The following is a 26,931-nucleotide window of genomic DNA, read 5'->3' as shown; positions in this document are numbered from 1 at the left end:
AGACACTTTTAATAGTATTTGCATTTGTGAATTTTTTTGCTCATCTAATTCCACTGCCTCCAATGGTCCCTGAAACCTTGCCAGCAGGCTGACATCCTGATAAACTCTAAAAGAAGGAAAACATTGTCTAAAAGGCAGAGTGGGTGTGGCAGCTGAGAGGTCATGGTGAACAAAAAAGAAAGCGCAGCTACTCAAGTATCTGCAGATAAGGCATTCAGTTCAAGGTCTGAAATACACCAGACTGCAGACTGCCCACGTGGTACCTGATGACAGACTCCCAATGACAGAGCCCAACCCGTAGGTTCTTTTGTGGAGCCCATCACTTCCAAACAAAGCAAGCTGTTGAGACCAGTCCTAACATCAGGCAGCAGAAAGCTTCCTTCCTTTGGGAAGAGCTAGTAAAGGCGACTCTTCGCCTTCTTCCTGTAAAAAGGGCCAGCTTTCTCCTGAAGTTTCTGCTGTTGGAGAAGACTCACAAAGGCTGTGAGGCCAGAGTGCAAAAGTGGTGATTAGAATAAAAATGTGTCCATATCCATGCAACCCTGCAGGAGTTAATTCCTTTCCAGAACCTCAAATTCATCATTTGTAAAATGTGGTAGGCAGATTGAATCAGAAAACAAAAGTGATTCTAAATTTCTAAGACTTCTTTTCTCTATTTCCCTCTATCTTCCAATTAAAGAAGCGTAAACTGTCAAATCATAATCTAGCCTATCTGCTTTCCATATACTTGGGATTAATTCAAGTACTTTCTGAGTAACACGATCAAGTTACCTTTAGAAACATACACATCAGTTTCAGAATGACATTCCTTGGCTGCCACTTGGCCCAGAGCACACAGTCAGCGCCCTGATGCCAGGCAGCATCCTGCCCAATATCCATTGCCCAGATGCCAGTTGATGTTCTCTCAGGAGACACCACCTTCCTTTCCAAAATGCTTACTTTTTGCTCAGAACAATGATGGACATATGGACACGTTTGACTCACCACCTGAACAATCAGCTTATGTTCTTTCTCCAAAGAATTAATGCACATAAGTTTGTGTAGTCCCCAAGACTCTTTCATGCATTTTTTAAAAAAAGTAAGATATCACCCAAACTCTGGCCTGAAAGTTCTGAAATACCACGTGGTATCACCATTTCTAGGGAGCCTAGTACATAAATAGCCATAATTGACTTAATCAGCCAAATACGAAACCTGTTCAATACTGCACCTGCAGGAGTCATAGTCTCAAGTATATAAAACTTAACGAATTACAATTCAAATTTGTGTTAGCAAGTTTACTTTGTTCCAGCCCTTCTTATAGTTGAAACTCTCAGATTTGTTCCAAGCTGGGAACTGCCAATGAAGCATTCAAAGCATTTTACACTCGAAGTCGTATCTTGTCACTTTTTTTTCATATTCACAAGAGACCAAGCCCTAGTTCACTCTTGTTTAAATTTTATTATCATAGTTATTAGTAATAAGCCAACAGAAATAGGATAATAAGGGGGAAAGTTCAGGATAAATAACTTCTTCCTTATGAATTAAAACACATGTGCATAAAGTGATGTGAGTTACCACCTCCCCACATTCTGTCTTGCTGTACAAATAGTTACACAAAAATCTACAGAACAACGTGAGCATTTGATACCCTGGGCTGGGGAAAGAACCCTGGTTGAGTTAAGTCTCAGGCTGATCTCGGTCTAGATGACCAGCTTCTCCACACTCAGCGTACTTGTGGTTTCATCTTCTTCATTTGACCCAAAATATCCCGGGAGGTCCAGCATCCTCTGCTCGGCCTCAGTGAGACCGAACGATGTATTGTCGTAGAAGGCAAACTCTGGGTGGGCGGGGAAGCTCTGACACTTGTCTTTTCTACACTGAGAAGGGCTCAGAGGACTGACCCTCTGGTAGCTATCTTTGGGGGCGGTGGGGGACGGCTGCTTCCTTGAGACGCTCCTGTGACTGGGGGACGGTCCCCTTCGAGCTCGGTGAGGCTCCGTTCTCTCCCCGCCTGCCACGAATCCTGCCTGGCGATCCCCCAGGTCTGGCTTCCTCGTGTGCTGCCCCAAGGTGTGGGATTTAGGGAGAGGGCTTAACGCACCACCGGTTCCACTTGCCCCCTGGCCATGGTCCAGCTTCTCCGGAAACAGGGCAGCGCCCCGACTCGGAGGCCGGAATCGGTCTTCCGCCTGGTCCCAGGTGTGCGTCCTGGAACCGCAGGCGGGGGCCTGCCGCGGGGTCAGGGTGGACAGGCTCCGCTCCCGGAACGGCCGGGCCTGCTTGGCCTCGTGAAAGCTCGCCGTCCTGCGGAAATGGGAACTCCTGGGGTGGCTCCTCTCCAGCAGCGCCCCCCTGCCGCCCGCGTGCCTCATCTGCGACTTGCGGATCACGGTCTGGCTGGGACTGACGGCACAGCTGGCCGGCGACACGGCGACAGCCAGCCTGGAGGTGGGCCTTTCCGCGGCCCCGGCCGCAGGTGGCTCCAGGAACGGGGATTTGATCCGGAACTTGCCGGCGGCCGCCTCTTCTGGGCTCTCCGAGTCCCCGGGGGGCGCGGCGGCGGCGGCGGCGGCGGCGTCGTCGATGGCAGTGTCGGTCAGGGGGCTCTGGGACACGTGGTACACCTTGGTGGTTTCCGTCAGGCCTTTCTTCTTCATCTCCTTCAGCTGCTGCTGGGCGAGGCGGTAGCTAAACAGGGGCGGGATTATCTTCTGCGCATTGGGCTGGAAGCTCTCGCTGCCAGAGGCCTCGTCGTCGGGGGGCGCCGGCGCACTCCGCCGGTAGGTCAGAGGGATGCCCAGGTCCCCCGGGCCCCCCGCCGGCCCATCGCCAGCGTCCGAGAAGCTCCCGCGCGCCTCGCTCAGCTCGCAGATGTTCTCCTCGTCCGAGTTCTTCCGGCAGCCAGGGCCGTGGAGGGAGTTGTGGCGCGCGGGGGTGCTGCACTTGGGGGCACGGCCGAACTTCCGCCACAGCGTGATGAGGACGGTGGCCACGATGATGAACAAGCACAGGGATATCCCAGTGACCGTCACGATGTTGTTGGACTTCACTGGACCCTGGGGCTGGAGGGGAGACTGACTGGATGGCCGGAAAGCTACAAAATAAGGAAGAGCGATGTATCCTCTGGTATTGTTTTCTCTGCGTGGGTAGAAGGTCTCTGAGTGGTTTGCTCTCTCTAGCAGTTAAAGTAACATAAACAAAGACTAGGCTTTCTGGTCTTACATGTATCTCCAACCCCTCCATTTTCTCCATCCGCCAGCTACCTTCTGCCCTCACTTCTCTCCCTACACCCAGGATGCATCACTCAAACCCTCTTCTGCCAAAAATCTCAACTCCGTGACCTCGGATACTGAGCAATTCCCCTTTCCCTGCTCTGCAGATAAATCCAGGCGTGAATGATCAGCTGCTGCGCCCCGTCCCTGAGCCCCGGTGGAGAAAACAACATAAACATTGAAGCCACTACCCCTGCGTACTGATAGTGCCCAAACCTGGCTGCTCACAAATCCTTCCACGAGTCCCTAAGCGACTCTCTCTTCCATCCCCTACAATACTGCTTCAAAGGCTCACCACTTCCCTCAAGCCCCTACGTAATCCTCTTCCTCAGCTGTCTTCTAGATCACGGAAACTAGAAGCTATTAAGCAAGTATACCCCAAGCTTCTCCTGCCGTCCTCTCCTGCCCCCTAAACTTACCTCTGTTTCCCTCTTTCTCTAGGGAACCAGTGGCAGAAGTGTCTTCCTATAAAGATGAGACCACCAAGCACTTTCCAGGCTGCCCTTCTGCAGGGGGACTGTCCCTCTGTACCAATTATCTCCAGCTTCTCTTTTGTGCAGTGTCACAGAGACATGCTCAAGCTCTTCTCACTTCAAAAAGACCTTTCCAGAACCCTCTCACTACTGCCTCAGCCATATCTTGCTCCTTGTCTTCCCAGCAGAACCTACAGGAAGAGGAGTTCACATTTGCTGACTTACTGCTTCCACATCGTCCCTCTGTCTCCTGCAACCTGCCCCCAGGATTCCAGTGAAACAGCTCTTACTGAGGTCATTAATGATCTAATAGCCAAATGCAAATGAGCGCCGTCTTGATAGTCCTTGAGCTGTGCAGCCTTGGCTACTGTCTGACACTTTCTGGGACTTTTTCTTCTCTTGGTCTCGATAATACTCACTTATCCACTGTGGAGAGAAGAACATGAACTTTGGAACCAGGGAGATCCAGATCCCATCCTGGCCCCACTAGCTCTGCTTTCTCCATTGATGCCCAACCAACACCTCCACCTCCACGTGCCCAAGATGCATCATCTTCCCCCTGGATTCGGCACCTCCTCCAGTATGTCTGATCTCAAGAGAATGGCACCGATGTCCTTGCAGTTGCCTGTACTAGAATCCTAGGTTTCATCCTTGATGCCTCTCTCTCCATCACTCGCCACATAAGAGTCACTGCATCCTCCTCTCCGCCGCATCCCTACTGCCAGTGCTGCATTTCTCACCTACTGAGAAACTACTGAGAAACTCTTAACAGCCGAGAGATCCCTCTACAACACAGGTTCAGACTTTCAAGGGCCTTCAGGATCTGGTCCCTGCCTACCTGTCCAGCCTCGTATTTATCACTCCCTCCTGACACATCATCCTCCAGCCACATTAAACTATTGTCAGTTCTGTGGGTTTCTTAATGGGCCACAATCTTCTGAGCTTTCATCATTGCTCCCTTTGCTAAAATTCCCTTTCTCACCTAGTTCGCCAGGTGACACCTACTCAGCCTTCAAACTTCAGCTCAAGTATCACCTCCTCTAAGAACAGAGGTGTTCCCAGCATGGATTGTCACTAGCTTCCGCAGCAAGCTGCGGACACCTTTACATCGTACTGTGTGCTGCTCCTGTTTGTGTCTGCTGAGTTACCGTCCCATAAGCCCCTTCCAGACAGAGACATGACTTATCTATGCATCCCCCACCCCAGGCACAATAACTTGTACCTAACTGGTACTCAGTAAATGTCATATTCATTATTTGATTCATTATTAAAAAGGTAATAGCAAAATGATCAACCTCCCATCAGACAGAATGTGGTCGGGCAACTGGATCCTCCCACACTCATGTTGAACAAGATGGACTGAATGAACGAAGAACTTCACCCAGACCTTTATAAAACATGGTTTCAAAGCCAAACAAAACTCAAGACTCTCAACCCAGTGAAGACAGCTGAATGATGAAAGACTTATTTCCTGACCCAGCACGTCTTCACCTGCAGTGGCTGCTGTGTCAGTGGGCAGCAGCCTTGCAAATGCCCGTCATGGACCTCTCAGCCAGCACCTTCGACTTTGGCTGGGTCCCTTCAAAACCAAGGCTGGAGAAAAGCCCCAAAGCTGCTGACCTCACCCATCTCTGCCTCATCTAATCTCTCCTCTTTCACCTGAAGTGAAGGAGATTTCCTGATGCTAAGCAGCCTGCAGACAGATCTTTACATTTCCAAGGAGTGGAAAATAGGCTGAACAGGAAATAGAGGACACTTGGAAGAAATAATCATTTTTATCCACACAAGCATTTGTCTGAGGACCACTGATAGTAGAAGTGGGGATGCCCATAGCATGTACCCTTCCTGCTGATGTATAATGTACAAATTTCTAGTTCCCACCTGGGATTAAAGAGGTAAGATGCCAGAAGATAATACCATATATCCTTAAAAATGATTCCTCATGCCAGGTTGTTGATGCTTCTAGAATGTTAGACTGGCCTGTGGATAGAGGCAAAGTACTCAAGACAAGAAGCTTAGTATGAGGTCAGATCTAGTCCCCTGCTTTCTAGCTTTATGGTCTCGGGCAGGTAACTTGCCCTCTCTCTGCTGTAGAGTCCTCACCCGGATGTGGAGATAATGATGTGCTGACTTCACATGTGCAAGGCACTTAGAAAAATGCCTGCAGGCAGCAAGCTCTTAAGATCCCAGTGCAGCACAATCATCCTTAACCTTGTAGGGCCTTTGGGCACTTTGAGTGAGGTAATGTATTTAAAGTGCTGGCACATACATGGTCAATAAATGGCTGCCCCTTCGAAAGGTGCAGCAGAAGCCAGGGGCAATTGATTTCAAATCCATTTGAGTGTTATGGAACTCTCGGTGGAATAGCTTAACACAACATGCCAGCATAGAATGGAGAGGAAGGAGTCATACAATGAAGGAGCTGTGGAAAGTGAAGGGAATCTGACAAGAGTGGCCAGAGAAGAGTACCTTAGAAGACAGCATGAGATAAAACTGGAGAAAGAAGAGATTCAGGGTGGGGCCCAGGGCCGATGCAAGAAGACGGTCAGGCTGAGGGCTAGAAGCAGAGACTGGGTCTACGGCTGTCTGGGAAAATCACAGAAGAGAGGACGTCCTTGGGATGCTGGAATAAAGGGAACAAGGCCTACGGCACTGGCTGGAAAGAGGAGAGAGACAGCAAGGATCTTCTAAGGTCACAGGTGGGGACACTGGTCAGGGCGTTGCCAGGTGCTGGTGGTTTTGGCTACAAGGTTCTCTGAGACCAAACATAGACACCTGACTCCTCCAGCTCCTAAAGGGACAAGGAACAAGGGATGGTTTCCAACCTGGAACTGGAGAATGGAAGAAGTCAGGACCGGCCAGAAGGACTTCACCTAAGGGTCAGGACCAGAGCAAAGGCCAGCCAACTAAAGAGGGAGCTGGCTGTGTATCAGAGGTGGGATGGTGTGAGGGAAGAGCAAAGGTTCTTTCTTCCTGTAACGTGTGGCAAACGAATGGGGTTCAGCTCCACAGGCTGAAACAAGCCTAACTGAGCCACATAAGCATCACACCAAAGACCATTCACATCAAATATGCAGTGAGTGCCTACTCGTGTGGGCCTTCAGGATGCTTAGAGGACGAAGGACAGGCCAGGCTCCAGGTGAGCAAGAAGAAATCCCGCCTTCTCCTCCTGGGCAGGGCTGGTAAAGAACAGGATCCCTCAGGGGATAAGACAGGGTGTCTTGCTCCCTTTTGACAAGTAATGGTCTATGTGGTGCCCTGGGCTTCTCTGAGATAAAGAGGAGAAAAAGAATTTTTTGATGTTTTTCCACAATGTTGGTGGAGAGAAGTAAAGGAAGGAGAAATAACAAAAAATCTTGGGAAGAAGTGTCGTCAGTTTGCGATGTTGTGTTAGTTTCTGGTGTACGTCATAGTGTTTCGGTTATACACATATACATATATATTCCTTTTCATATTCTTCTTCATTATAGGTTATTGTAAGATATTGATTATGGTTCCCTGTGCTATACAGTAGGAAAAAAAATCTTGGGAAGAAATGATCATCCCTTCCATTTTGGTATGTTTTATTTATTTTGGGGGGGGGAAGTAATTATGTTTATTTATTTTTAACTTTTTTTTTAATGGAGGTACTGGGGACTGAACCATGCTAAGCATGTGTTCTACTGCTGAGCAAGTCCCCTCCGGGGACAGACTCCCGAAGGAGGAAGGATACCTACCAGCGCACTCCTCCAGGGAACACGGGGAGGTCTCCGAGGACATTCCAGGGCAGCCGGGTCGGGAGGGGAAGGAGGTGAGGCACAGGCGGCGACGCTCTCTGACACCGTCCCCGCACGTGGCGCTACACTGGCTCCATGGCTGCCACAGTCCCCAAGTTTCTGCAAGGACAGTGGCCGTGCTTTTAGTGCTAGTTCATTTGAGAACCAGAATTTAACTGCACCCAAATGAAGCAGCAAAACTCAAAGCTCGGGCCTTGAAAGGGCAATAAAAAAGAACATTCCCAAAGATGCGGAAAGCTGGAATGGAGCTGCTACCCTTACAACAGAGGAAAGCTGAACAAGCTACAAAACATCAACCTTTCTGGAACCCATCAGAGCGCTGAGGTCACAGGACAACCAAATGGCCTGAAATATAAGGAAAGCCAGGCTCCTCCAAGGAGAGGCAGGATGCAAACGCTGATTCCTGGGGCAGATGGCAGTCCTCATCCAAGCTGGTTGAAGAAGTCATCCAAAAATGGATGAGCCGCCAGAAGCCTCGTGTGGGCTGGTGCGAGAACACAGAACGCCGGGAGCCACGCTACCCATGGGGGAACCTGCGCCCACTTGGAGACGCTTCTCCACGGATCTCACCAGATGTTCACAAGGAGGACAGAGGGCAGACACAAGACCAGAGACAGCTCCCTCGTGGTGGGGCCCAAGGAGGGAAGGAGCAGCACTGTTGAGACACAAACCTCACCCAGATCCTCCTCCCCATCTGCTCCATCAACAAAAGCCCCAGCCACTGGGGACAAGGCAGGAAACCTTGTCACTCTAAGAGCACCAGCTGAGACCCAGTGCTATCAGGAAATGGAAAAAAGAAGAAAATCTGTCACTCCTGGGTCCAGACTATTAGCGAGGCAGGGCTGTCACAAAGGCACCATCCCTGAGACTCGGGCACAGCGCTTGCCTAAGACTAAGGCTGAACCAGAACAAGAAGGCGCTCTCCTACCCCCATCATCCAACACCCACTCTACACCAGCTAGCAGTTACCAAGAATCAAATAACAAGAGTCTGTGACTGGGAGAGAGGCGAGAGTGACAGGAAAGCCTCTCTGCTGTGCAGGCTCAAGGCCGAAGTTGAGGGTGCTACTGAAGCGTGGAGTAAAACCCTCTGGCAACCTACTACCCTCCCACCCAACTCCTACCCTAAACATACAGTAACGTTAGAAAATGTTGAACTCAGTCATGCACTGAAGGTAGCCATAGCAAAGTAAAAACTCAAACATAGCTCAATTCCTTACTCTGTTGACCGAATCCCCACACTAAAGGCCCAGCAAAAATAGGGTATGCCCATTTCCAGGCATAAATACTATTTATCAGTGTCTACACTTCTAAATAAAATGTCCAACTTTCAACCCCAAATTAGGAGACACACAAAGGAGAAAACACAATAAAATATCCAAGGAATTAAGATAACCAGAGCAGAGTAGCTCAGATACTGGAACTCCCAGAGAAGAAAGACGTTAACCATGATTAATATGTTAAAGATTTTAGTGGAAAAGGTGTACAAGATGAATGAACAGATGGAAATTTCATCAGAGAGTTGTAAACTAAAAAGAGTTCAAAGGAATGCTAGAAATGAAAAGCATGGTACCAGAGATGAAGAATGTCTTCTACGAGATTTGCAAATATTAACTACTATATACCAAATTTCTTCTGTATAGCATGGGGAACTATATTCAATATCTTGTAATAACTTTTAATGAGAAAGAATATGAAAATGAATATATGTATGTATATGTATGACTGGGACATTGTGCTGTACACCAGAAATTGACATATTATAACTGACTATACTTCAATTTAAAAAAAAAGAAAAAAAAAGAATGCCTTCTAGAGGCTCAACAGTAGACTTGACACAGCTGAAGAAAGGAACAGTGAATCTGAATATAGGTCAATAGAAATCACCAAAACTCAGACACAAAGAGGAATAAAAAAAAAACGGTGAATGAAACAGAATACCCAAGAGCTGTGGGATAGTATCAAGTAGTTTCTCATCCACATAACTAGAATCCTAGAAGGAAAAGAAAATAGAATAATGTCCAAGAATTCTCCAAAAGTAATGAAAAACACCAAACTACATCCAAGATGCTCAGAAAACATGGAGTAGTATACACACAAAAAAGCCAACAGACAAAAAAGTTAGACACACTATATTCAAACTGCTAAAAACTAAAAACAAACAGAAGACTTTGAAGGCTGTGGCGGGAGAGAGGGGACAAGGCAGGAAATACATCCAATACAGCAGAATAAAGATGAGAATTACAGCACACTTTTCATGATGCAAGCCAGAGACAATGGAGTGACATCTCTAGAGGACGGAAGGGAAAAAAATACTAACCCCAAATTCCATATCCAGTGAAAATATCTTTCAAAAATGAAGGAGAAATAGAGGCTTTTTCAGACAAATGAAAATTAATAGAACTAACTGCCAACAGACCTTCATTATAAGAAATGCTAAAAGAAAATCCTTCAGGCAGAAGGAATATGATACCAGACAAAAACTTGCATCTGTATAAAGAAATGAAGTGTGCTGGAAATAGCATTTATAGAGGAAAAGATAAAATTAACTTTTTCTTATTTCTAAATGCTCATTCTGTGTTTACAGCATCCATAAAGTAAAATATATAACAAAGAATGGGAGGAATGAATTGGGATTGTACTGTTATAAGGTTCTTACACTACATGTGAAGCAATATATGTTATTTGAAGGTAAACTGAGAGTAATTAAAGATGTATACTGTAAACTCTAGGACAACCACTTAAAAACATTTTATGGTATAAACAATAACCAATAGTGTGGTTAAAGTAAATTATAACAAATATTCAATTAATCTAAAAGAAGGCAGAAAAAAAAAAGAAAAAGAAACATTATAAATCAATAAAAAATGTTAAAAAAAAAAAACAAAGAAGAGACAGGAAAAAATATAAAACTACCAAGATGGTATACATAATGATTACATTAAATATAAATAGTCTAAACAACAATGAAAAGAAAGAGATTGTGAGATTGGATAAAAAAGCATGACCCAACTACATGCTATTCAAAAGAAACTCACTTTAAATGCAAATACACTATTGGTTAAAAGTAAAAGGATGAGCGAAGTTTTCCCTTGTGAACATTAATCAAAAGAAAACCGGAGTGGCTATTTTAACATCAGAGTAGACTACAGAACAAGGAGTATTACCAGGTATAAGGAGGGATGTTACATAATAATAAAAGGGTCAATTGAGCAAGGAGCCTTAACGACCCGAAACGGGAAATATGCCTAACACCAGAGCTTCAAAATATATACAAAACACTCCCAGAACAATAATTACTGATTGACAAATGTAAACTTCTCTTCCAAGCATGTATGTAATCACTGCCAGACAGGATAAATGAAGAACCTCCTATAAATTATTATCCTAAGTCCCTTCTCTGTCAGCACCCATCCAACCCCAACACCCATCAGATCACATCCACACTAGGCACCAAAATATCCTCTGCCCCAAAGTCTCTCTTCATCATTAAGGACAAAAACTCATAATGGAGTCAAGGGCGTACAAAGCACTACAAAAACATGCAGAGCTGACACATTCTCAGGTGAGCCAAGTGGTGCAATCTTTGGAGTGAGTCATGGAATATGAGTTCTTTATAGCAATTAAAAGTCTCTGGGATTTTCACAAGGGTGGGAGCATTCATTACAAACCAGTATCCTGGACCAACATCAACCGAGGTGTGGTAACTATGTTCCATCCAGAGGTCCCAATGAACACAATATTGGTTCTGTGCCTCCCAGATCACCGTCAGCTCCTCAAATGGCAGAATAATAAGCCAGCTTTGTCCTCAAGCTTCAGAGCTATTCAGACACTAAGCTCCCAGGGATGAAAAGCTTTGGGAAGCTCATGGTCAGTCTCTCTGAGTTAAAAGTATTGTGATTTATTTTTGAAAAGTCTACTGGGAACTCTACTACTGTAAAATATAATGGAAAATTAAGTCAACATATAGCTTATCCTTCTCTTGGGCTCATATTTAAGACCACAAAAGGTAGAATTACAAAAGCTAAGAGTCCTTTTGTTATTCTTTCTTAACTCTTTTTAAAAATTATATAGATATAATTTATTTCAATACATAAAGTCATTTGTCAAACTAAAACATACGGGGAACATGAATCTGTGTTCACTGTATCCCCTTTGTTTATTTGAAACTTTTAGCATGTACATGTTTTTATTATCCAAGAATAAAAATAAAAAGACAGAACATTGGTCTTTTTCTTATTGGCTCCCATTAGTGGGAGCCAGAAAAAAAAAATGAAAGTTTTGATAAAAGCATCAATCTCAATGTCAAAAAAATCTCATTTTGAAATGTGTCTTTTTCCTTTGAAAGTAAAATCATGGCTGGTAGGCTCATCGACAACAAAATAAACACTTAAACTATGTTTTATGTCCTTTCATTTCTAAACCATATTAATCAAACAGGAAACAAGGGAAATCACTCAAATAAAGCAATGAACAAATTTAATCAGGCAAAACTTAACAAATGCCTTAAGTAATCCTATTTGTTCCCTGAAGATCTCTGTTCATACTTGGCAGAATGGGTACTCACTCGATAGCTGTAGTTCATGAACTAGAAATGAACGTAAGGTGACCCATATTCTAAATAGTCCAACTTTATGAATGAAAGGCTGTTTTGTTTTGTGTTGTCCTGGTCAGATGTCCATACATGTACTCCCACTACATAACAAACCTGTTTGGTGAGGATAAATGCCTTTCAGGCCACTTGCCAGATTTGTCTGGAATAGGAAAAGGGAGGTTTGTTTCCACTCCCAAGAATATCTGAAGGAATACAGACTATGAAATATTCACATCTGCAAGACATTTTGCTCAAGAGGCTAAAGTAACTAAAAACAGATGCTTATAAGAAAATACTATAGACATGAGTGAGTAGCCAGAAGCAGCAGTGGGAGCAAAGGCACCTGGACCACCAGTTCAGATTTTCAAGGCCCAGCACAAGGCTCACTCACATCAGACCAGTCATGCTCATGCCTGGGCCAGTGGGCTCCGAAGTGGGTTACGTGTCTTTCCAGAGGAGTGAGTAGCACAAGATGAACCAGTGAGATGAGGAGGAAAATACTGGAACGTTTTTTCGATCTAAAAGCTTCCTATTGTTTAATATATAGATTATCAGTTGAATGTACGGGAGGCAGCACAGAACAGTGAAAACAGTAAAATGCTCAGGCCAGTCTAACCACCAACGGTGGTGAAGTCGCTTACCAACCACTGACCTGGAGAAGTTACTTAACCTTTCTGTGCTTCCATTTCTTCCCCTATAAAACTGACAACATAATAAACCTAACTCATAGGGTTATAATGAGGATTAAATAGGTTACTATTCATAAAGCACTTAGGAGAGTTCTTGGCGCAAAGTAATCACTATATAGATGTTGGCTTGATTATGTCAGATGGTCACATACAGTATGTCCACTGGTCTTAAAAAAATCCCGAAGGAAAAGCAGGTGTCCCACCAGGTGGAAGGCTTTACTAGTTCATTCACTTTCAGAAAACTGTGGCATATTGAAGCATCCAAAGGCCTGCTTATATTCATTTTTTTAATTGTATGTTGTTTTAGGTAAACTAACTAGGTGGACAAATGGCTTAAAAAGATTCTGGCAAAGAATTAAAGATGATACCTAAGCACCTGCAAATAAGAAGAGAATGAAGAGGGGAGGGCACAGCTCAGTGGGAGAGCGCATGCCTAGCATGAATGAGGTCCTGGGTTCAATTTCTAGTACTTCTGTTACATAAATAAATAAACCTAATTCCCCCTTCCCATTAAAAAAATTTAAAAAAAAAAAAAAAAGAAGAAGAAAATGACAGAATGGCAGCACTCCTATTCTTGGTAAAAGCTCTTGTTCAGTTACATTATGAAAGAAAAACAAGACCATCGAATCAGAGAAACAAGAAGATGGCCAACAAATTTAAATTATCAAAAAAACTGTGCATTAAATATATACTATTTTTATTTGTAAAAAAAACTAAGTTTAAAAAAAAAAACCTGTGTGACTATGAACTTTTACCCTCTATTAATTAATTCTCAACTTTGCCCTAAATATATATTTTGCCTTGAGGTACAGGGTCCATCATCCCTTATCCGACATGCTTGGAGCAGATAAGTTCGGAATCGAGAATTTCTCAATTTAGCTTTCTGCATGTTATCATCACTCCCCCAGCAATATCCCATAACCACACACATAACATTTCTGCAGAGAAACATATGCACATTCACCCTAAGTAGGAAAAATGAAGATCATAAATAATCATTTGGGGCAACATTATATATTGGCTGTAAATTATTATTTACCTTTTTAAGGTCCTAATATCAAACCCATTATTCCCTTTCAAAAGGATCTAATGAGAAATTCATTGTGAGTCAGTGGCTCACACGTCACAGTGGGTTCAATGATGCCATTTGGCAAAAAAGACAGTCTTTGCTGGTCAGAGCTGTCCATCTAAATGGAAAATGAAAAGAGAACTCGATTCAGTCATAAAAGTTTATACCAAAAAAAAGGAAAGGCACCGAGGTTCTGATCAGAAGCATAAATTCCATCGATCAGACAAACGGCGGCCACGCAGGGAATCTGGGGTTTCCAGGAAAACTGAGACGCTTGGGGTTCTGCTCCCAGCCCTACCACCCCAGCCTGGACACAGAGCACCACTCCCTGTCCTGCCCCTTCCCAGGGTCTTCCCCACTGCTGTGGGAAACCCAGTCTTTAGACACTGAGTGGAAGGGTCTGCAGGAAGCCCAACAGCTTGGAGACCCAACAAGGGAGACCTCCTGCTCCCACGATCTTTCATCAAATGTTCCCAATTCCTTTACTCCTCTTGGCTTGCTTCCATTAAATTCAGTCAATTAGAATTTTTTTCCCTTTTAACAATAACTTCTTTTGAAAAGGAAAGCATATCTTGAATGGTTAGTTTAACATTACTGTTTTTCCACTGATACTTAGCTGAAACTAGCCACATCGAAGTTCAATTTTCACTTTAATTAACATGTATTAAGCACCTCTCTTGTGCCAGGCAGAAAAAAGTGGGTTGAATAAAGATCATAAATAGCTTCATAAATAGCAGCACAAGTTGGCTTTTGCCACCAAAAGAGCTTGTCCAATCTGGGCGAGGGGCTGGGGTGGGGGCCTGGGGTGAAAGACACTGAACAAGCTATGACAGAAGTGACATGCCATGAAAGAGGAATGAAGGGTGTGTGCCAGCTTCCGGCCAGGGAGGAACCCAGGAGAAGACCTGGGGGATGGGCTCATGTCAACTAGTGAAGGTGCGAGGAGGGTTTCCCAGTCTCCAGCCCCTGGATGGTGACTGCTGGGGGACAGCCTGGCCATGGAGAGCTGTGTGGTGAGGTGTCTTCATAAGAGTGAGGTGTCAGGTGAGGTGATTGGTAAATTTTAAGCAAGAGAACAGCCTCAGCTGACCTGAATTTTCAGCTATCCCTCTCTGGCTGCAGTGAGAGGATGATGTGGATGGGACGAGAGAGCCGGTTAGGAATCTGTTGCAAGAGTCCAGGTGGAAGATAATGGAGGCTTAAACCAAGTGGTGTCAGTGGAACTGGGGAGACATGGACAGATTCAGACAGTCAGAGATTCTTTGGAAGAGATGAAATCCATAGGACTAGTGACTTACTACTCATAGGAGGTGAAGAAGAGGAAGCCTCCTGGGCTTTTGGTTTTAGCAATGAGATGAATGGTTTAGGGGGTAAGATGATGAGTCCAGTTCCAGGTGTGCTGCTTTTGAGGTGCCTGGGAGACATCTGAGGGATGACAACTGTTCAGCACTCGGATGCAGGGGAGAGATGCCAGTCTGGAGTCATGAGCATCCGGACAGAAATCACTTAGCAAGTGTGTGAAGATAAAGAAATGCAGAGGTTCTAGTATAAGAGGCAGAAGTCCAGCACTTAAGAGATGAGATGGGGCGGTGGAGCCGGCCGGCTAGGAGACGGGAAGGAACAGCCAGGGAGGCAGGAGGTGAACAAGGTGAGTGTGCTGTCACAGAATCAAGGTCAACACAGATATGGATGGAAAGTGTCCCCCAGATTTGGGGACCTGGAAGCCATTTGCTGGGTGTTTTAGTGACAGCATTTTCAGGGGAAGGGGGTGAGTTAGGAGGGGGTTGAAAAGTGAAATGTGAGTTAGGAACTAAATTCCAAAGTACAGGTGACTTTTTCAAGAACCAGGGCTGTAAAAGGAAGATGAAAAGAGGGTGTTTTTTGGGGAGAACAGGGGGATGAGGGGCGATTTTGTTTTGTTTTCAAGTGAGATAACTGAGTACATTTCAAAGCTGAGACAGAGGAGAGGAGGGGATAATGATTAACAGAAGGTTCCTGAGAGAACAGAGGGGCTGGGATCAGCAGTGGAGGGGAGGGTTGACCTGATACTGGAGCAATGACACTGCTTCTCTGGTGAGAGGAAAGGAGGGAAGAAAATGGGATGGAGGCCTCAGGCTTGCTGGGGCAGGGGCAGGGGCAGGGGCAGGGGCAGGGGAGGCCCGAGGAGAGAGGGGCTAAAAGAGCTGAGGACAGGAGCACCAGCGCCAGGGCCCCTCACTGGCCCTGCTGAGGGTGCAGGCATGATCCACCCACAGCGGCCCCAGTCGGCCTGGGAGCAGTGGGCGGGTGGCTGGCAGGGTCCACGCAGAGCCGGGGTGTGCCCGGCGGGTGCATGGGAAGGATGACAGGGTGAGGAGTTTAGAGTGTGGGTAGGAGAGTGATTAAAGGGTTGGGCCGCGGTATCTCGGCTGGAGAGGCAAGTGCAAGCAGGAAGCAGCCAGTGGGTGGGGAGAGAGTCAAGGAAGAGGGACTTCTAAAGAGAAGTGGGTGAATTTGGATGCTTGGAGGCTTGGACCGCCTGGGAGCCCTGGGCTCAGTGGGGTTGTAGGTAAGAGCACGTGTAAGTGAGCCAGACAATCTCTGCCAGGTTAACCTCTTGCCAAGACCAGGCTTACACCCAGGAAAAGGGAAAGAAATGCAAAGAGGAGCATGGGGCATGGATGGAATTGTAATAACCCGACTTCTTTGTGACTAGGCAGGGCATTATGCAAGGAATTCAGAGTCTGAAGAAGTTCTTAGAAATCTTCCTTTGAAATCTCGCTAGAGAGGCTGCATTCTTATAATGAAGGATGTCAGAGAACGAGACAGGCTCACCTCAAGGAAGTGCAAAGCTACTAGATACAGTTGGGGTTTTAGCTCTGAATTCTGGTCATACCTGCCATGGACTTGCCATATGATGCAATAACATAGTTTTTAAAATACAATGTAATAATCGCTGACGTTTAGAGTCCTTCCCATATGCCAGGCACTATACTAAGAACTGTACACACTGAGTTCACTAAATGCTAAGAACTCTCTGAGGCAGATACTCTATTATCCCCACTTCATTGATGGGGAAACTGAGACCTGGAGAGGTTAAGCAGCAGTGAGCTGGGTATGCTTACCAGTATTCTTCATTTTCAGACAAGGATGCTAAAGCCATTCGGGACATTATGAGGAGCGAACCATAAAAATGACGATACAGTTCACAGACAATCAAATTCACTTATACTCAATAATTTTGATTGCATGAAGGCAACAATTCAATAAAATTATTTTTAAATATCAATACCAACCTATATTTCTCTGAATTAGCATGCACTCCTCCTCTTTCGCAGAAAACTGGCTTCTGCTTGAAACGCCAAAGTCAAAGCAGTATTTATTCCTCCCCATGTCAAACAAAGTGCAGTTGAATACTGTTCGCCTCTCTCCCAAGGTCAGGCTGTTTTCAGCCAGCCGAACGGTCCTTTCCCCAGGGCGTCTGGGGGCTTCCTTGAAGACGGCAATCACCCCTTGGACGAAGATGCATGGCGGGGGCAGCACCATCACCTCCACCCCGGACTCACACATGAGTTCCGGCGCCATCACCAGTTTGTATCCGAATTTCTGGGCCAGGTCAATGGGGCCCGCGGAGGTAATGACCGAGTCTCGGCCGAGCAACTTCAGCACTATGGTGACGAAGGCTCTGGGCCCCACGGATGCACAGCCAAACTCAACCCACTGACCTTGAGAGAGTTCCACCCTCTTGCTGGCTCTTATCTCCTGGGGCCGTCCCTGACTCAGCCTCGCCTCTGGCAGGCTGTTGGTGAAGATGACATCCACCAAGATGTCAGGCTTGTCCACGGGGAATGGGCACAGGGGCTGACTTGTAAAAAGCCCCACCTGGAAGGTGCCTTCTGCGCCCTTGGATGTCCTGTTCAGGTCAATGTGGAAGACGGGCCATTCCACCTTCAGAATGGCGCTCTGCTCCCGCCAGGGGCTTGGCGTGCTGCTGTTTGTCGCTTCCAGAGTCATCGTGAACCAGTAGTCGCCGGCCTCCTTGAAATAAAAGCACTCAAACTCGAGCGTCCCCTGGGACTGGTTGGTCAAGAGGTATTTGGTGGTAACAGTCTGATTGGTGTTGGCCTCCAACAGCAGGACCGAGACATTCCTCAGTGTCCCATTGGCACCATCAAAATACTGGAAATCCACAGACACTGTGCTGTTGCTTAGCGCTACATGGCCCGGCTGCCCCAAGAGGAGATATTCAGCTTCTCCAAGAACTGAAAGGAAATGGTCAGAGTGGGTTTTAAAAAGGTGTATCTGAGCAGCACTATTTTGGTGACATCAATGAAAACAACATTTGAGACACGAGAAGTTTGAATTGAGCCAAGGGTGATATGAAAGGATGCCGAGTGCTGACCCTGGGAGCTAGACCCTGGGCTGTTTCCATTCTAAAGTGGCTTTGTTTCTTCATCTTTAAATGGGGTTACATTTAAAATAATGAATTAGTGATAAATGCTCTGAATCTGCAACATTCAATAATGTATTATATCTGTGATGAAAAGAGTAACACCTGAAAATTCTTAAGATAAAAATCTCAACACTTCGCTTTTCTCCCTTTAGTTATACTGTAGTGTTTAGGTATTTGGGGGAAATGGACTTACAGTGAAGTAACAGAAAGCTTGACTTAAATGATGCAGTACACACCACTCTAGATTACTAAAAATGGAAGACCCTAAATACACAGTTGACTCTTGAACAATGTGGATTTGAACTGCACCGGTCCACTTACATGCAGATTTTTTTCAATAGTAAATATTACACTACTAGTCGATCTGTGGTTGGTTGAATCCACAGATGCAAAATGCAGAAATAGAGGAAAAGCAGACACGGAGGGCCGGCTGTAAGTTACACCAGGATTTCCTCCTATGCAGAAGGAACCCCGCGTTGTTCAATGACCAATTGAACTTGTGACTGTTTTCTGATATTCAAGACAAGTGCTTAAGCCGTGCCACCAGTAAAGGAACCAGTGCGTTCCATTTGTATGAGGCAGACATTTTTAGATGACTAAGAAACGCTGACACTCTATTCTGCATGTGTTATCCAAGGGACAGAGTGAACGTTTATGGAATTGCTAAGCTTGTCCTTGGTGATTTTAATGACATTATAGTAACTGTTGTTGGCCTAGTAGGAGAGATGAGTGCTTGCCCACAAGTATCACTCACTTAGGCTCAATCATATCTTTTTTCTAAAAAGAGATCCATCAGAGTCGCCGAAGTAAAGGGCAGAAAGCAGACACGCAAGAATCCTTGTTTCTATGTTGAACCCTAACCAAATACATATCAAAAGAGACAGAATTTGGCAATGCAACAATCAGCTGGCCGTAGCTAGGGCAAGAAACATTCTAGATTTAAGGGACTGCAGGGCCCTTTGGTTTGAAAAACAACATATGTAAGTATGAATTTATTAGTCTTCTTGTATGTACATAATGATATAATACAACACAATAGTATATTAATACAATAATAACGCATAAGTTTCATAAGTCCAAAGGACCTCAATGGGTCACGTGAGTTGACAGCCTTAATTTTGTTTTTGTTTGAGTGTTTTTTGGTGGGGGAGGTAATCAGGTTTATTTATTTAATTATTTTTTTAATGGAGATACCGGGGATTGAACCCAGAGCCTTGTGCATGCTAAGCACACACTCTACCACTCAAGCTATACCTTCCCCCTGATAGTCTTTAAATATACCCTTACATATACTCAATCAATGATTATTAGAATCAACACATGAAAATGCTGGCACATAAAGGTCAGTTTGTTTTAATGAGCTGAGCTGTTCACCCATTTCTTATTTAAGATGAGATGAAATAAAATATATAAAAGTTGGATAGAACTGAATGCTTAAACACCATTTGCTTGAAAACCATAGTAGGATAAAGTTCTTTTTTTTTTTTTTTAACTTAGTTGATACAGAAATTGAGGGATACCCCCTTTTGGGTGGAGGCAACTGAAAATTGAGGAAGGTGGTTGCTTTGGGTGCAGCTCGTGTGCTGGTTCAGAGTGGACCGGGTACCCTTCTGTGAACAGGTGGCTGAAGAGCTCACTGCAGCCCAGGGAAGGAGTCAGGACTGAGAATATTTTCATTTGCATCTGATGGGGCAGAATGGTTCTGTGATGCATTTTAAGACTGACAGGCATACAGCACTTAGGTAACTAATGAAAGTGTATTGCCAGTGACAAGGTTATCAATGAGGCTGATCAGATTTGACGGGCAGCCAGTCAATGAAAGAGACATACATGCCCCACTGGAAATGGAGGAAAAAGATATAACTGATGGGTTCCAACAGCAGCAGATAGAAAGTGTGTACTGAAGAGGGAACCTGCTGCTTTCTTCTCCAACTCCTGTTTTTAGAGGCAAGAATACATTCTCATCCAGAAAACTACAATTTGGTTGTACCACATCCTGACTACTACAGTATACTTTCTCTGTTCTTTCATTTCCTCTCTCACCATTCCTTTGTTGTATTTAAAGGAACTGGCGTTTCAATACAAGCATGTTGCTTTACAAAAAAAAAATCTCACCAGTAAGGGTATATTTTGATCAGTATCAAATGGAGTAGGGGGAAAAAACAGGTCTATGAAAATCCCACTTTTTCCACTAGTAGCCTTTGCACTCACCTTCTATGCTCTACTTTATTCTCAGCTTTTATTTTTATATTCCAGTAAGATACTTTGCTCTCAGCAATAACAAACATCCTTGCAGACTGTTTAAATGGAAAACTTTGATGTCTTTATCATTATGAAACAAAGTACCCTTTTATAAATGTTGTGTATGAGGCTATTATATGTAGAGAAATCTGTTTTTAAGTAGGGATACAGGACTTTAAAAGAAATGAATCCCAGATTGGTTTTCTGCAAATCAAGTGTCTTGTGGTTTAAACAAACTTCTTAAAAAATAAAAGACTGAGGGGGGAGATTCGCTGGACAAAAGGAACAATTACACAGTCTGGTCCATCTAACTGGTATTGTACGAGCCAGGATTCTCTGTCTCTTGGATGATAATTTCTTCATCAATTTGAAAACAATTTCCACTCTTATACCATCAAATGCTTAGATGTCTATGAAATATTTAGAAATAATAAAAAAAAAATGGGTATTATATGTTTGAGTCTATTGGTTTATTAGTTGCATAAAACTCTGAAGAATGAACTCAATTTTTAGGTGAATCAAACTGAATGAAGAAAACTAACATTAAGCACCTACTATGTGCTTAGACATTCACTGTGTTTCACATTTTTTATTTCTTTTTTTTATCATCATCACAACCCTGTGAAGTCAATATCATTGCTAAGGTTGAAAGAGATTTAGAAAGTAGCCTAAGGCACACAACTGGCAAGGACTGAAATTCAGATTTATTCCAAAGATATTCTAGCAGCAAATACTTGTCAAGTGAAATCTGATGTAGAACCCCAATATATAATATATCACTTTGCGCATGTGTGTGAGTGATCAGTTTAATGTATAATAGTGAAATACTAGGAACTCAGTCAAAAAGAACTCAGGGCAACATGCTTGTCTCCAATTTGTGAAATGAGTTAGGTTTTTTTTTTTTTAAAGACTTAAAAATATATTTAGAGTTAAATTTGAATTAAAAATGCAGAACCTTAAGAGAACCCAGGGTTGCAAGAATCACAGTTTAAAAGGCACTGCACTGTAGTCCCTGCCTGCCTCTTTCATGTAGGGTCATCAACATCAATGCATTTACAAACCTCACATTTATGTTTGCTCATTGGTACCCACAGCATGAAGTACACTCACAACACTCACCATAGTCACAGAGCACCATCAACAATAGATTTGAAAAGTCTTTCAACATTTGTTTCATTCTGATCAGCAAAATCCCAGGTCCTTGGTCTCCTCATGTCCTTTCTCACATCCAAATTGTGAATTTTTTTTTCAAAAACACCTGAAATTAGAACCTCAAAAAAATGTTGGCTCTGTTCAATGTGATTCATAAAATAGTAATCCTGAAATGACAAAACCATTCTCAGAAGTCAAACTTCCTAGTTAATACTGAAAAGAAAACAGCAAGGACATTAATGTTCCCCCTGGGAAGTGATCTGTAATTGTACATGTCCCTTTCCTTCCAATACAGCTCACCTGCTAAGAACATTCAGGTCTGCCCAACACCAAGATTATCTTTGCAAACACCAAGTCTCTTATCTTTACAGCAGGTCCTTAAGTGGAGAGTTAGCTATTCTTTGTTTAGTTTCATCAAAGCTGATAGCCAATCTGGAAAATCTATCTTCACATATTTAAATGCTTGGCATTTCACATTGATCAGCTTACTAACATTTTTCATTTTGCATCATGCTGTGTAGACCTGCCTTGCTTCCACAAATGGGTTTATTAACACTGTCTTTCTTGCACAACTGGTGTGTTATCTGGATTGCTTCATTTCTTAACGCCTAGGAGCTATACCAAAACTATCGAATCTTAAAAAAAAAAAAAGATACCCAAAGTATTGCAATTAAATGTGAACTCCATATGGCCCTGACTCCTTGGTTAGGGCACTCAAAAGAGAAAACAGATAAACAACAAGCTATCATCTTCTGTCAGTCTTCCAACACTCATCGCTGTTGGCATGTATCAGGAGATAGATGATTTCATGTAGCAATCTTCCCAGGCCACCTAGGAGGGCAGGAAAGACCTTGATGGCCAGTGGTTCAGAATGATTTGTGGGAAGAGGCACTTACTTTGATATAGACTATTAGACCACAAATAGGATGCAGGGCATTTATATGCCAGTTTTTTTTTTCATACTTGAGTCTAGTAAACTATGGGGCACTGAACATAACCAAATATATATTTTCTTAATGTTTACATTCCCCCATTATCCACAGTTAATCTATCTTTAATAAGTATATTATACTCAAAATATATATATGTCACATCCCTTCAGATAAAACAGACATTCAGGGAATTAAGAAGACTGACTGAAATAATCAAAAATTCAATGGAAAGGAAATTGGTGTGTCTCTATGAGCTTTCTTTCTGTAGGAGTCAGTTGAACAAAGGAAATATTGTACTTCCTCAAAGAGAAGCAGAGATATGAAGTGTAATTATGCAGATGATTAGGGCTCCCACCCTCCACAACAAAAAAAGGAAATTCAGTTTTGTTGAAACTGGACATAGATTTGACCCAATCCTTTCCTTGAACATGAACAGGGAAACTTGGCCAAAGACATCAGGTGAGCATCATCATACCTCCGGAGCAAGCGTGGGCACTTGGGCAATTAACAGCTTCCTTTAAGTCACTGATAATCAGTAACCAAAGTAAGGAGAAGCAAGCAATCCCCAGCTCCCAAAAGCTGAACTGGCTTCTCCCAAATTGCTTGCTTCTCCATGACAATCATTTTTTAAAGGAGTTCTTAATCACAACTGATTTTGTGATTATAATACATTTTCCTTCTTACAAAAATAACCAGTAAGACAGAATAGACAGTGATAAATAGTACTATTCTAAATATAGACAATATTCTAAATATAGACAGTGATCATCTATATTTAGAACTAATTGGAAATAGAATTATAAAATAATCCAGCCTACCTGAAAATAAGCTGGTTTATTTTATAAACTATAAAATGGCTTTCATCATATGGATTTTTTTAATGCTCTCCAGCTTTTGAAAACAAATGATGATTTTTTTTTTTTTTACTGGCTCAACCACTAATTTGAAGATGTTAACAGAGCATCCCATAACAGAATAGAATACTGGGTTAAAAAGTACTACCTTAAAAAAAAAAGATAGCATGCTTCTTTAATTACTTTTTAAATCTTACTTCCTTATTTTCTTCCAACAGGTTGTTTGGCTTGAGAACCATTTTGAGAAAATAAGAACTTAGGCATATTTTATATACATTTAAAAAACCTTCTATATACCATTCACGTACATAAAGGTTTATAGACGAATTCCAAATGTATCAGCTACAGGGCGGGGGAAGTTGTGAATATTCTCAATGGCTAACGGCCTGACACCAAGCTCAGATCCCCTGTTCTTGCTGAAATCAGCTTCTGTATCCCCTACAGTGTCTTCAGAGTTTCAGAAAAAGAAACTGAATTACGCTAAAGTCCGTGGGACCACTGACTTACTAAAGAATAAAAGGAAAAACAAAAGAAGCAAAGGGATATGGTCCCTTCGGACAAACATGCACACACTCGTGTGAATACCTAATAGTAATATTTATTAGGAGGAAATCCCTAATTCCAAAGCAGCTCGTGTAAACAGTCTATGTTTATAAATTCGGCCGAGTCGGCAGTGCCTGGTCCCATGGGTCGGGTGCAGCGTCCTCACCTCTACTCGGCTGTGCGCTCCCCACATGGACTCAGCTTTCCCAAGGCCCGAAAGTCAAGTTCATGCTCAGAAATTTAGTGCTGCGGATGTCGTCAGCACAAAGCCCACTTAAAATGAGGACCGTTTTGAAATACACATATCTCATACTGTTTGTAACCCAGAAAGGATTTCTTTATGGAAAGAAGTAAACCTGTTCTGAAACGCTTAGATTCCCAGACGCCGTTCGTCAAGGGTTTCCAACTATTAGGACTCAACACCCGTCTACCGTCAGCCTCAGTCCCTCGGCCACACCTGCGCCAGGGCAGCGCCGGGTTCAGGTTGAACTTGGGACTCCGAAATGCGGAGATGACATCTTTTTAACCCGTGTCCCCGGGGGCCGAGCACCAAAGAGCGAGGGAAAGGGACCGGGTGCTTGGAGGGAACGGTCCACCTGTGCTTCCCGGCGGCGGGGAGGGTGGGGTGGCAGGGTCCCGGGAGCCTCCGGGGAGCCCGCGGTAGAAGCGCCACCAGGTCGCTCCCAGAAGGCTCTTCTTACCTGTCGGACTGGCGGGCGCGGCGGCGCAGGCCGGCGGGCCAGGTGGCGAGGCGAGCAGCGGGCGAGCGGCCTCAGGAGCGGCGAAGCAGCGCACGCGGCAGCCCGCGTCCCGGGACTGCGCCCTGACGCTCCGCGCGCGGCTCCCGCAGCCCCGCCCCGCTCGGGCCCGCCCCCGACGGCGCGGGGAGGGCGGCCCCCGGCGGGCGGGGGGCCTCCGCGAGCCCGCTAGGGCTGCCCCGCCCGTTCTGGGCAGCGCATCCTTTCCTGCCCGCGCCCGGCTGGCCGGCTGCTGGACAGGAAACCCGGCAGGAAACGGGCAGCCGGCCGGGGGCCCCGGGTAGGGGGCGCGGACCCCCAACCACACACACCCACAGTCGGGACCTGGGTTTAAGGGCGAGCAGGCGCAGCCCAATTACTTCTCCCCCTACCCCTTGCCATAGTCTTCTGGGGGACCACGGAAGTCAGTCACAGAAGTAGCCAAACTGGTGGGTTGTAAACTTGGTTTCCCAAAGGTCATTGGAGAGTTTCAAAAAAGAACAATTCAGGTAAAGTGCTGCTTCTTTTTTTTCCTCAGAATCCAGAAGTGGTTATTTAATTTAATATAACATTTTAAAAATTCTAATCTGTAAGTGTTGAAGTTGTGTTTTTAAAAGAATACTGGAGCATTGAGTTCTTCCACCTTAACTACTGCGCTTGTTTTTGAATACACAATGTGTAATACAATTTACTGTTAACGTATCAACGCGTGGCAACAGAAATCGGAGCACAGAGGTGGCCCCTGGGGAGCAGGTGATTGTAAAGAGGCACCAGGAAACTTTTAGGGATGATAAATACATCTCCCATTCTATTGGTTGGGGAGTGAATTACATGGATTTATTATACCTTTGTCAAAACATCCAATTTAAGATCTGTGCATTGCACTGTATGTAAATTTTACCTCAATTTTTAAAACTCTTCGAAATATATCATTTGCAGGTCCTTGAATCTATCATTTAATCTTTTAAAAGACAGCACAATTATTCACTTATCAGAGCTATCAGAGATTGTCAGAGGTACCAAATTTGCAAAGTACTTATCATGTCAAATAATGCAAGCAGTACTGACTAAATCTACCCAAAGTTTCAAAAAAGGCTTTAAGGTGTTGACTGAAAAAAAAAAAAAGCACAATATGAGAGTTGTGACTTAGTTTTATTTGGGGCAAAATGAGGACTATAACCTGGGAGACTGAGGAACTGCTCTGAAGAGGTGGAGGGGAGGTCAGAATGTATGTGATTTGGGTGAAGAGGAATACGTGCAGTCAAGCACACATTTTGGCACTGGGTTGCTGCTAGTCACAATTATCCAGCCCAACATCCATTTGTCAATTCAAGTTAGAGCGCCTTTTAAATATATGCCACAGTTGCTGCCATTTTTGATTTAGAAAGCAAAAGCTCAATGGAGAGACTGGGCTTTGGAGTTAGATAAAGCTGAGATTAATTCCAGCCCTGCCTCTGCAACCTTGGGCAGATACTTAAGCCCTCCTTTCCTCCACTTACTGTAAATGTAATGGGTATATTGAAGCTTTGTAGTGATTGAGTGAAACATAAAGAAAGCAACTTGCTCAGCATTGATCTTTCAGACACATCCTCTCCCTAGAAACCTAGATCCAGATGCAAAAAGGCTGCATCAATGTGCTTGGTCATTTTTGAAATAAGAGCTTTATTGAGATGCTTGGTAGTTTTTGCCTTAATTAGAATTCTTGCCAAACTATTGTTTACCAGACAGTTAAGTTTAATCCCTTCTAAAAGAGGGCAACATAGATGTGAAGGAATAAAAAAGCTTTCAAAAGAACAGCGGTATCGTCTTGTCTGTTCTGAACCAAAACAAGCTGGCTGACAAGGTATCTTGAGTTCTCTTTCTGAGTCAGTGACTGGTCTAGTGGCCTTGTGCCAGTTGTGTAAAATGTATTCACTGTCTCAGTAACTGCCTTTATACAAGTGGAGAGATTTTTTCCCCCCTAGGTAATACTCTGAGACAAGCTTTAACTGACTCATGATTGTCAGAACCAAAAGAAGAACATGAATGATCCAATTTTCACACTGTGATAGCAAAATTTTACATGTGTGGTAACCTGACTTTTCTGGAGTACTTCGCACGTCATGGATATGGCCCATGTCACAGGATTTGAATAAGGTGGTGTATCTCAAGCAGGATGAGCCCTGACAAGTCTGGGTAAGAAACCT

The 26,931-nt window shown here is 44.1% G+C and overlaps 2 protein-coding genes across 5 annotated transcripts in view; both read right to left on the bottom strand.

Moving 5' to 3' along the window:
• The window catches only part of LOC105090999 (phosphatidylinositol 3,4,5-trisphosphate 3-phosphatase TPTE2), an 89,496-nt gene extending 72,280 nt beyond the window's left edge, over positions 1-17,216 (bottom strand). For all 3 annotated transcript variants that reach the window (XM_010982408.3, XM_031465939.2, XM_010982410.3), the window contains exon 1: positions 17,130-17,216. The gene's annotated coding sequence lies outside the window, so the exon portion shown is untranslated. The remainder of the gene's footprint in view (positions 1-17,129) is intronic.
• On the bottom strand, positions 1,426-24,815 carry THSD1 (thrombospondin type 1 domain containing 1). 2 transcript variants are annotated; one of them, XM_031465934.2, is made up of 5 exons: positions 24,710-24,815; positions 21,647-21,785; positions 17,130-18,095; positions 7,444-7,602; positions 1,426-3,076 (listed from the first exon to the last, which is right to left on the bottom strand). In XM_031465934.2, exons 2-5 carry the CDS (start codon positions 21,702-21,704, stop codon positions 1,683-1,685), a joined length of 2,577 nt encoding a protein of 858 aa, XP_031321794.2. In that variant the 5' UTR covers positions 21,705-21,785; positions 24,710-24,815; the 3' UTR covers positions 1,426-1,682. The 2 variants fall into 2 exon arrangements, with proteins under 2 accessions (XP_031321794.2, XP_064349257.1); XM_064493187.1 differs by lacking the exons at positions 7,444-7,602; positions 24,710-24,815 and having other exon boundaries at positions 21,647-22,358.
• Positions 24,816-26,931: the final 2,116 nt, after the last annotated feature.

This window comes from Camelus dromedarius, chromosome 13 (genome assembly GCF_036321535.1).
Source record: "Camelus dromedarius isolate mCamDro1 chromosome 13, mCamDro1.pat, whole genome shotgun sequence".
Classification (NCBI taxonomy): Eukaryota; Metazoa; Chordata; class Mammalia; order Artiodactyla; family Camelidae; genus Camelus; species Camelus dromedarius.
The sequence above is the reverse complement of the archived record's forward strand: the minus strand, read 5'-3'. Positions and strand labels throughout refer to the sequence as shown.

Bases quoted from the DNA above. Each gene is read 5' to 3' on its own strand.
- THSD1 (XM_031465934.2), bottom strand. From the start codon at position 21,704: ATGAAACAAATGTTGAAAGACTTTTCAAATCTATTGTTGATGGTGCTC. The intron at 7,603-17,129 runs GTTGGTATTGAT...CTGTCCTTGCAG, and splicing joins GCTAATTCAGAGAAATATAG to AAACTTGGGGACTGTGGCAG. The intron at 3,077-7,443 runs GTAGGTATCCTT...CTTATTTTGTAG, and splicing joins TTCCCTGGAGGAGTGCGCTG to CTTTCCGGCCATCCAGTCAG.